At 43.7% G+C, this 11,370-nt stretch overlaps 1 protein-coding gene across 2 annotated transcripts; it reads left to right on the forward strand.

The window, feature by feature from the left end:
- The first annotated feature begins 3,122 nt into the window (after positions 1 to 3,122).
- On the forward strand, positions 3,123 to 9,994 carry HTR1D (5-hydroxytryptamine receptor 1D). 2 transcript variants are annotated; one of them, XM_081869359.1, is made up of 3 exons: positions 3,123 to 4,653; positions 4,792 to 4,917; positions 7,406 to 9,994. In XM_081869359.1, the coding sequence occupies exon 3, from the start codon at positions 7,582 to 7,584 to the stop codon at positions 8,671 to 8,673; it is 1,092 nt and encodes a 363-aa protein (XP_081725485.1). In that variant the 5' UTR covers positions 3,123 to 4,653; positions 4,792 to 4,917; positions 7,406 to 7,581; the 3' UTR covers positions 8,674 to 9,994. The 2 variants fall into 2 exon arrangements, with proteins under 2 accessions (XP_081725485.1, XP_081725486.1); XM_081869360.1 differs by having other exon boundaries at positions 3,123 to 4,455.
- Positions 9,995 to 11,370: the final 1,376 nt, after the last annotated feature.

An 11,370-nucleotide genomic window follows, 5' to 3' on the forward strand; every position in this document is an offset into this window, starting at 1 on the left:
AACTCTCCCTTCTCCTGCAGTCTCAATGCTGCACAGTTAACATCATGTCCGCCTTGGCCCTTATATGAAGTAGATTATCTTAATGGACTAGAAACTTCTGAGGAATTTTATGCAAGACAGTTGCACAGAACTGACTGAATTCAAAGCTGAAAGCAGGCAAGTTTTACATACCTGGCCCCTACAACCTGTTACTGGTCTGGGCTGAGTATCTCCCTCAACAGGGCTCTAGTTCCAGAAATGTAACAGGCAGGATTACTCTACAAGTCCTTTTCCATAGTCCTCCTCCATTACACTGCTTATTCCACAGATGCCCTCCAGATGTGCTGCAAAGTCTTGTCATCCTCAACCATTTCTCATCCTGGCTGAGGCTGATGGGAATTGTAGTTCAAAACATCTGGAGTGCACCCTGCCAGCTATTCCTGTTCCAGGCACCTGGGGAGAGTTTTCCCTAACCTTGCTATAACCAAGATCCTTTGGGGCTGAGCATGGGACTTTTTGCACACAAATCATTTGCTCTGTCACTGAGCTATTGCTCTTCCCCTGATGTGCTATGGAAAATATCAGCAGGACTGTGCAATGAAACTTCAACCCCCCTCTAAAGAGAAACACATGTGAAAAGGTTGCACTGGAATGCCAGATTTACAGGAAAGGCCTATGAACAGGAGCAGACAAGAACAGGTGGGTCTTGCCAGCACCTAATGGATTTTACATTCCAGCATTGGTTTCTCATAGCTATTTCCCCATTGAGGCAAATCATTAAATGAGAATCCATGCTTAACAGCTTGCCTAGGAGATCTGCTTTCTCCTTCATCTAGCTTTCGCTGCCAAAGCTGAAAGTGAAGGCTGCAGTGCCCCCTAACGTCAAACGTAGAGAAACATGTGCACTTGGATTGGGGACACATTATATAGACCAACAATCTTCAACCTTCCTTTTTGGACTCTGCGCACACACCATTAACCACAGTCTAGACCCTGCTTTCAGTTCTTCGTATGGGGATATACAAAATTAGAATAAAGCATTTAACAGGAAAATGCAGATAAAACTATCTACAAACATACAACTGAAACATATAGCGCCAGGTAAGAGAAATAGCAGTAGCAACCGGGCAGTGATTTAAAAGGGCCATTCATTTTTAACTTGGGAAATTCTTTGCCACCAGTCCATAGAATCATAGAATTGTGGAGTCTTTTTGCTTGTCTTTTTGCTTGTTTTTGTAAGCTGCCTTGGACAGATATGGGGGGGGGGGGAGAAACAGGCTATATATAAAAAAAAAGCTTACATGGAGTAGCGGCTCAGTGTGTTAAACTAGGACCTGGGCTGGGGGCTGGGTTCAGATTCACACACTTAAGCGCAGAAGCTTTCTGTGTGATTTTGGATCTGTAATTTTCTGTTAGTCTTAACCTTCCTACTAGGTGAGGGTAACATGGCAGCAGCAGGAGAGAGATTGAAACTTGTACATTACCCTGAACTCTGTGGAGAAAAAGTGGCTTGTAATTAAAATAGGCATTTTAAAATAAATCAGCATGCATACATGAACAATTAGCTTTATATTATAGGGTTTCTATTATATTATGTTAATCTGGAACACAGCAAATTGTCTTGTAATATTTGTCCATGTAGCCATTCTGACTGGCGGCATCTCTTCTGGGTCTAAAACAGAGGTCTGTCCCCACCACTTGCTAACTAGAGATGGCAGGGATTAAACCTAGTACCGTCTACATATCATCTATCCTGCCAAAGATAACCAGATAGGGCCACAGTGTGAAATTAAAACGGTTGCTAGACCCAGCTGCCTGTCACTATTTGGACAGGCAGTAAAGGTAAAAAGCTAAAGGACCCCTAAATGGTTATGTCCAGTCAAAGGCGACTATGGGGTTGCGGCACTCATCTCGCTTTCAGGCCGGCGTTTATCCACAGACAGGTTTCCAGGTCATGTGGCCAGCATGATTAAACCACTTCTGGTGCAATGGAACACTGTGACGGAAACCAGAGCACATGGAAATGCCGTTTACCTTCCCACCGGAGTGGTACCTATTTATCTACTTGCACAGGCATGCTTTCAAACTGCTAGGTTGGCAGGAGCTGGGACAGAGCAACAGGAGCTCACCTTGTTGTAGGGATTTGAACCGTCAACCTTCTGATCAGCAAGCCCAAGAGGCTCAGTGGTTTCGACCACAGCACTACCCGCTATGACCCACTGACAGGGATAGGACCTAACCAAAGGTTTTTTGCCCAGGGCCCCTTCAAACCCAGAATTAGACCTGAGGACTTATTCATAACACTATAATATATAGCATTTTAGCATTGGCCATTTATGGAAGTGAGAAGTCTAGTCACTTAACAAAAAAAGTATAGAAGAAGGGTTTTGTCAGGATACCGTCTTAGATTTTGACTGAATGATTTCCTTTTTTTATCATTGCCTTGGAATCCCAGTTGCAGTGACAGCAATTTTATAGACTCTTGAGTCCAGAATCTTACAAAATCCAGGACTGTTTTCTGCCAAATGTCAACAGAACAGGGAAGCATGACTCTGTTTTCCACTGAAATAACTAGCCCATGACTGTTCATACTGATAGCTGCCTCCGATGAGTTATTTCATCCCTCTTGCAGAACTCATGACATATTCAATGGGAACTATTTAATCCAGACGACCAGAGGCCTGGGAAAAAGCAATTTAATTGGCAGCCTTTAACCTTGCAAAAATCAAGTTACTGCATTTTTCTCCATATACGTACACATGTAACATAAAAATATCCTTTTGACGTGAACTGTAAACAAAGCTGATTGTAAGCATGGCACTGATAAAATACCAAACGTAGTACAAAGCACTGTTTTCGGAAGTGAAACGATTTCGATGGCATGAGATCCAAAACAGCAATTTTCCAACAATGTTATAGTACACTCTATCATTTGGATTTGCTTGTCCTTTGTAGGACACACCATTATTTGTTAAAGTCACAATGGCTCACTGAAAACTTTCCAATTTCAGCTCCTTCTGTACTTTGTTGCAGCTATTGTTTTTATATTCTGCTGAAAGCTGCCCAGAGTTTTTTATTCTTATTCTTCTTATTATTATTATTAAACTGAACAAATGAGAGGCAATATAAGCTGATTTATATGTAAACCTAGCAATGCCTGCTTGATATCTAGGGAACACCTTCGTGATGTATCTATAATCAAATTTTCCTATATGTTGAGCACATCTGCAACAGAGTGCAAAAGAAACTGTGATTGAATTTATTTTAATTGTTTATATCCTGCTTAAAAATATATATCCCTAAATGACTTACAAAAATAACAAATGAAAACAAAATATCCAGAACAAAGTAACTTTTCAAATGCAAGGAGATAGCATTTCAATGTAAAAAGAGTTTCAGTGGCCCTCTAAAAGCTGGAAAAGTGGGGTTTGGCAAAACTCCCAAGGGAGAAAATGCCACAACTGCAGTGCCAGCACTGAAAAGGCCCTGTTTTTCTAACGTTTAAGAACATGAGAGAACCAGGCTGGATCAGACCAAAGGTTTCTGTTTCCACGGTGACCAACCAGATGACCAAAGCAGGACATGGGCACAACAGTGCACGTGCTAGTTTTCCCTCTAGAAAAGGACTGACCCCTCCTTTCTATGGGACCCTGTAAGTGGCCTCCTTGGCTCTTTCTATTGGCCCCTACGGTTATGATTCGTGGGTTCCCACTTAATTTTATTTTGATTTTAAATCTGATTCGAATTGTATTTTAAACTAATTGTTTGATTTTGTGTTTTTAATGTATTATATATTTGGTGTTAGCCGCCCTGAGCCCGGTCTCGGCTGGGGAGGGCAGTGTATAAAAAATTATTATTACCAGAGCATCATCATCATCATCATCATCATCATCATCATCATCACAGTTATTATTACAGTTTATTAATACATATTGCTCTGCAGCTGAAAGGCCCACAGTGGACAGCATATTAAAACAACAAAATATACAATAGAGTATAATAAAATGTCATATATTAATCAGCAAGCAAAAGTTTAAGGCTGCAAGATCACAACTTACAAAGGCCAGACAAAAACATTCTCAAGCTTGAGAAATAAAATTCACTTTCACCAACTATATATATAACAGGCTAGAAACCCGAACAATGAGAACTACTAAAGATAAAAAATAAAAAGGAAAGCTTACCCCTAGAAGAATTAAGGGTGTTCCCATCCTTAGTATAGTGAAGCTTTTAAATTTATGTTTCCAATCTCTCCATTTTCCACCCTCAGACGGTTCACCTTGTGGATGTGGGTCTGCGTCTCTAAGGCCAGGGAAGAATGTGCTTCTGTCATTGCTCTCCTGTCACCAGCTTAATGGGTGACTCACTGGGCAATGTTAAATTAACCACATGGCTCTATGTCTTAATAATAGAACCTTTTAGCAACAAAAGGTGTAGTGATGTGCCCAGAGTCGTTCAGAAACAAGGTCATTCTTGGTAATTGGAGAGTTGCCCTGACAGTGACACAATTTAAAAGCATAATGGTTGGGGATTCCAGTGGATTTGAGGTTTGGACTAGGCCTCGGAGTCTCAGGCTCATTCTGGCTGACTAAAGCCTGCTCCTCCATGAGAGACTAGGCCACAGCCTGGGCAATAATCCTCCAAATTGCAGATGGGCCCCAATGCCATGGGATGGTCCGTGCCTTCCGAATAAAAGTAGAATAAATGAATAGCACAGGGGTCATGGACAGAGGATCTCTTGCTAGTTGTGATTCTGTCACTGCTCCACTTACGATATATTCCTGGGCTAACACGCTCTGTTTCTTCCTTTAGATCCAGTCCCAGAATAATGAGCAGGGTCAGCTAGTCAAGGTCTTTCTCTGCTCCGGGATCCCTGTGTGGCTTTGCAGTTAGGAATAATAAAACATCCTCTGCCTGATCATGAACTATTTGCAGAAGGTAAGATCACAGAACCTGCAGAGACCTTCGTCCATGCATGGCAGTAGATGGCAGCTCAGCAAAATGATGTCATTGCAGTGAACAGACAATGATGAAGGAGAGAGAAAGCCTTGCAGATTTAACGTGGTGTGGAGAAAGTGGATAGAGATAGAGGGGAAGGTACCTAAGGAAATCCTTTCTGTTCTGAAGCAAGTTCTAGTGTTATGAGAGAGGGGTTGCCTCCCTGTACTGCCAGGGTGGTGTAGTGGTTAAGAGCAGTAGTCTCGTAATCTGGGGAACCGGGTTCGCGTCTCCGCTCCTCCACATGCAGCTGCTGGGTGACCTTGGGCTAGTCACACTTCTCTGAAGTCTCTCAGCCTCACTCACCTCACAGAGTGTTTGTTGTGGGGGAGGAAGGGAAAGGAGAATGTTAGCCGCTTTGAAACTCCTTAAAAGGGAGTGAAAGGCGGGATATCAAATCCAAACACCTCTTCTTCTTCTTCTTCTTCTTCTTCTTCTTCTTCTTCTTCTTCTTCTTCTTCTTGACATCTCAGAGTCATCAGGAAAGTCACTGTGTGCACCAGAACAGGACTGTAGACTAGACAGGCCCTTTCTCTGATCTAAAAGAGCTCTTTTTGTTCTATTCAGATATCACAAAGACTTGGTGTGTGTGCCTTGGCATTTAAAACTGAATTTATTTTTATATGTATATAGTTCAGTATTTCTTCAGATCTATAGATTTCCTAAAGGGTTCAAGAAAGTTGCCCAAGTTTCTACACTTATATACTGAAAAGGAAAGGGGGGGTAAAAAAAGTATCTTTGCCCCTGAAGGCCTTACCATTTAATGGTGCTTAGCAGTGGAAAATAACATATTCAAAAACGATTTAACGCTTTAGCGAACAGCAATTCCTTTTGGACTTTCTGTCTTGACTCATTGCAAAATGCCAGTGCAAACTTTTCTGTGCTACGGTAGCAATTGCTTTTGACAGCCAGAGCAGCACCAGTTGCTGGATTGGCCTTTGTTACTGTCCTTCCCTCCTTCCTTGGGCAGCTCTACTTGTTTAACTCTGGAACCTGTAATGCCTGAAGGAGGAGGAGCGATGGTTTGCTGAGAACAGTTGGGTAGGTAAATCACTACAGTGATGATGGGACACTTTCCTTTCTCATTCTTGGATGAGAATCTAAGCACAAAGTGGAGGCTTTTGCTAATTGAAAATACAACTCACAAACACCAGAATATCCAAAGTTTGGGTTTGTTTGCTTTCTTAAATCGGTTTAAGAGAAGCGTTCAGGAGCTTACAGAGAAACTCATGGAAATTGTATGTTGAAGTGTCTGCCTTAACTCCCATGCAGTAAATGCATTCCGGAACATTCTGCAGCATTATCTTTTGCAAACAGGAGCTACATGGGAGTTGCATTTGCTGAACTCTGGATCCAACCGCTTTCTAGGGCAGAGCTAGCTATTGTGCCCTCCAGTTCTTGATGGACTGCAGTTATAATCATCCCTGACATTGGCCATGCTGCCGTAGGTTGATGAGAGTTGAAGTCCGACAACAGCTTGAAGGTGCCATGTTAGCTACTCCAGATTTAGGGAGTATGTTCCAGTGAACCCAGTAAAGCCTTGGGGCCAAACTAGAAGGTGCGTGACATGTGTGAATGTAAAGAATCAACTCTTCCCCTCTCCCACCACTGCAGTCCTTACAAAAATCCCCTCTTCCCCAAAGCTGCTGTTTGGCCCAGGATGGAAACTGCTATTTGTACAAATAACAGCTTTCATCCTGGGTCAAATAAGAGCATTTTTTGGTTGGACTTCAGCACAGCATGGAAGTTTTAACACAGAGACATAGACATGCCATGGTCCTGGTCCTGATTCTGCCTCCAGCAGCTGATATATGTGTGTGTGTGAGAGAGAGAGAGGGGGGGAGAGAGAGAGAGAGGGAGAGAAGAGAGAGAGACAGACAGACAGACAGATGCAATTACATATTTCACATACTGTCTAGTTTGGCTCTTACTTTTGAGTGAATACGGTTAGAATTGCAGTAGAAATTATATTATTACTGTTGATTGTATAGCCTGTGTTAATATGCCCCTGAGGATTAGCTGCTGGAGTCATAGGACAGGTATATAGGGCTGTGCGAGTGGTGCATACTCACTGGCCACAAGCAAAGGGGGCGCAATCTCAAAGCCAGGTAAGCAAGGCTCTGGGCTTTGGGAAGAAAGTGTGAGGTTCTGACAGGGTCCTAGAGTCCTCCTACCTCCTTGCCAAAGCCTAGTTAGCACTTTCCCAGTTTTGGGAAGGAGGGCTCTAGGACCCTGCCAGAGCCTCATGACTCTTTCCCAAAGCGGCCACCTCCTTACTCACCTTTGGGAAGGCAGCATGAGGGCTTGGGGGGGTCCACCAGATTTTGGCCTTGCACTGGGCTCCATAGTACCAAAGTCTGCATCATAAAGTGCACTGTAGTTAATGCTTGGCTAATGCTTCCGTATTGTCTTTGCTTCTGTTTCACAGTGGCGTGCTTTTTTTACCAACCTCGAAGATCTAGTTCAGAAAACCTGGTTTTGTTAAAGACCGAGACAGACGTTATCAAGTATATGTAAAGGATTAAGTTCAAAAGAGGAGGGGAGGAATCCAACACAGCCAAGAAGACCCAGTACAACTGGTCTGCAAAGTCTATTCTCCTCAGCATGTCAAACAGGTCTCTCAACGCCAGTGAAATGCCAGAGGATTGGGACGAGGGGACGCTGCTAGGCCTGAAGGTTTCGCTTGCCACCATCTTGGCTGTGATCACTCTGGCGACGATGCTCTTCAATATGTTTGTGATCATCACCATCATTCTGACCAGGAAACTCCACACTCCTGCAAATTACCTCATTGGTTCTTTGGCCGCCACAGACCTTTTAGTGTCCATCCTGGTCATGCCAATCAGCATTGCTTACACCATTAGCCACGAATGGAACTTTGGCCAAATCATGTGCGACATCTGGTTGTCCTCAGACATCACCTGCTGTACGGCCTCCATCTTGCACCTTTGCGTGATTGCCTTGGACCGGTACTGGGCCATCACAGATGCTCTCAAATATACCAAGCGCCGGACTGCCAGCAGAGCCGCCTTGATGATCACTGTGGTTTGGGTCATTTCCATCTGCATCTCCATGCCGCCCCTTTTCTGGAGGCAGGCCAAAGCTCAGGAAGAAATACTGCACTGCGTCGTGAATACGGATCAGATCTCCTACACCATTTACTCCACCTGTGGCGCCTTCTATATCCCAACGGTGCTGCTCATCATCCTCTACAGTAGGATTTACGTGGCTGCTCGATCCCGGATTCTTAAGCCGCCATCGCTGTACGGGAAGCGATTTACCACGGCCCACCTGATCACTGGCTCAGCAGGCTCCTCCCTCTGCTCCCTCAGCTCAAACCTTCAGGAAGGGCATTCTCATTCTAGCAGCTCCCCAGTATTAATCAACCACGTAAGGATCAAAGTCGCCGATAGCATCCTGGAGAGGAAACGGATTTCGGCGGCTCGGGAAAGAAAAGCCACAAAAACTCTGGGGATTATTTTAGGAGCGTTCATTTTCTGCTGGCTCCCGTTCTTTGTGGTGTCTTTAGTCCTGCCTATCTGTCACGAAGCTTGCTGGTCTCATCCCATTCTGCTTGACATTTTCACATGGCTAGGCTACCTGAACTCGCTGATCAACCCCGTGATATATACTGCCTTTAACGAAGACTTCAAACAGGCTTTTCAGAAAATGATTCGGTTTAAGAAGTGCTCCTAGTCCCAAAACTCCTTCCGGGTTTGACATAGCTGCCAATGCATAAACTGTACCCCACCTGCACTCATAGTTTCCTATGGGGTAGATGATGATGGTCTCATTGACTGTATTCAGCTGATTATAACTCGGCTTAATGACGCTTTTTGGCAACTTGCATGCAGCCCCTCTATTTTCCTCTCCGGCTGAACAAACTAGGAAGTATTACAGTAACGGAATGGAAGTCTTCCATTTCTTCCAAACCAGGAAACTATGGTTAATGACTTCAGAATAAACCAGTATGTATGAATTCATGAAGATACCCTACAGTGCAGCCTCATGCAGGAGTAATACTCATTAATTTCAGTGGGGCTTATTCCCATGTGAGCCCTGATATCCTGGCTTGTTCTGAAGCCATTGGCCATAGTTTCCTGGTTCAGTTGAAACAGGAAACCATAGTTATTTTCAGGGTTCCTTGTCTGTTCACTCCTCTTGCAAAGGGAAGAGAAAGGGGGCTGCATGCATGCACACAAGGCTTATTTAAATCTTAGTAAGCAAATATGTGGTGGAACAAACCAGTCTATTGTTGCGTGTGACTTTTCACTGTCTTTTATTTTGTTCTCTGTGATAAAGATAACTTTTTAAGAATTACTAGTCTGTGCATTGAATACACATATCTGCAAAACCAGAAGAAGATTTCAAAACAAGCAGGATGAAATAAATAATTGAGTTGTTATGAATTGTGTCGCTCGACACAATCTTTTCATTCTTGCTTTACTACAAATTAACAAATCTGTATTATTTGTCTCAGATTTCTCACCTGCCCACTTTTGTAATTTGGGAATGAAACACTGGCCAAATTTTCAGGGTTTGTTTTCTAAGGGTTACGGAGCAAATTATATGAAGTGCTTTTGAGCATTTGGGCAAAGAACTATATATTATTATTGTTGTTGTTGTTGCTGCTGCTGCTCTTGTTATTTCATTGTGCAAATTATGAGAAGAAATTGTACATTGTTGGTTGTAGGAAGATTACAGTGTGAGAAATGGGTATAAAGCTTTGCTCCTGGCTATCCCAAATTCTCTTTTCCTCCAACGCAGCTTTGAACAATTTTCACTATTCATTCAGGATTTTGTGAGATATTCAGCAAAAGTGTTGGGTTCCCAGAATCCGATGGGAAAATTTGCACAAAAGATCCATCAAAAATACTAATATTGTTGCACCCCACCCCAATCTCTGAGCGGTGCAAGATTCCAGAGTTTCCAGATGCTTACCCAGGCTTCATGTTTCCTTTGGAATGAGATACAGCAGAGTAGTGTCTTTTAAGATAAATGGTTTTGTTGTTGTTTAGTTGTTTAGTCGTGTCCAACTCTTCATGACCCTGTGGACCAGAGCATGCCAGGCACTCCTGTCTTTCACTGCCTCCCACAGTTTGGTCAAACTCATGCTGGTAGCTTTGAGAGCACTGTCCAACCATCTCATCCTCTGTCATCCCCTTCTCCTTGTGCCCTCCATCTTTCCCAACATCAGGGTCTTTCCGGGGAGTCTTCTCTTCTCATGAGGTGGCCAAAGTATTGGAGCCTCAGCTTCATGATCTGACCTTCCAGTGAGCACTCAGGGCTGATTTCCTTCAGAATGGATCGGTTTGATCTTCTTGCAGTCCATGGGACTCTCAAGAGTCTCCTCCAGCACCATAATTCAAAAGCATCAAATCTTCAGCAATCAGCCTTCTTTATGGTCCAGCTCTCACTTCCATACATCACTACTATAAATGGTTTATTTACACATACAGTGGTACCTCAGGTTACATACGCTTCAGGTTACATACGCTTCAGGTTACACACTCCGCTAACCCAGAAATAGTGCTTCAGGGTAAGAACTTTGCTTCAGGATAAGAACAGAAATCGTGCTCCGGCAGCGCGGTAGCAGCAGGAGGCCCTATTAACTAAAGTGGTGCTTCAGGTTAAGAACAGTTTCAGGTTAAGAACGGACCTCCAGAACGAATTAAGTACTTAACCCGAGGTACCACTGTACTGTATATTCAACCTGAGCCTATGATGATGGGTTCACAACATTAACGCTCCAAAAGGACCTTGCCTCTCTGACTGTCTTCTCAGCTTGCCACTTTGCCTCCAGCTTCTGGCTCAACTCTCAACTCAACTCTCACCTTTATCTTTCTAACTACTAGCCAGAGCTATCCCTTTGTTTCCTTCATGGCCCATTAGCTCACCAGTAAACTTGCCTGGCTATTCCAGGAATTAGAAAGGGGGCCCAGGGATACATCCTAATCGCCCCCAACTCATAAGAATATATTTATGTCACCAAACCGGAATAGCCTGATGGATCAGGCCAATAACCCATCTAGCCTAGCATCCTGTTCTCGCAGTGGCCAACCAGATGCCAGTGGGAAACAAGGGAACAGAACATGAGCACAAGAGCTCTCTTCCCTCCTGTGCTACTGGCATTTAGAAGCACTGCTGCCTTGAAACCATTACAGCAGTGTTTCCCAACCTTGGGTTTCCAGCTGTTTTCGGACTACAATTCCCATCATCCTTGACCACTGGTCTTGCTAGCTAGGGATGATGGGAGTTGTAGTTCGAAAACAGCTGGCGACCCAAGGTTGGGAAGCACTGCATTACAGGCACACCAGGCACACTGACTGGCATGAACATTCCAGGGTGTCTCACAGACAGAGGTCTTTCCTCATACCAAGGATTAGAACCTGG

Source organism: Podarcis erhardii, assembly GCF_964252035.2.
Source record: "Podarcis erhardii genome assembly, chromosome: 7".
Taxonomy (NCBI): Eukaryota; Metazoa; Chordata; class Lepidosauria; order Squamata; family Lacertidae; genus Podarcis; species Podarcis erhardii.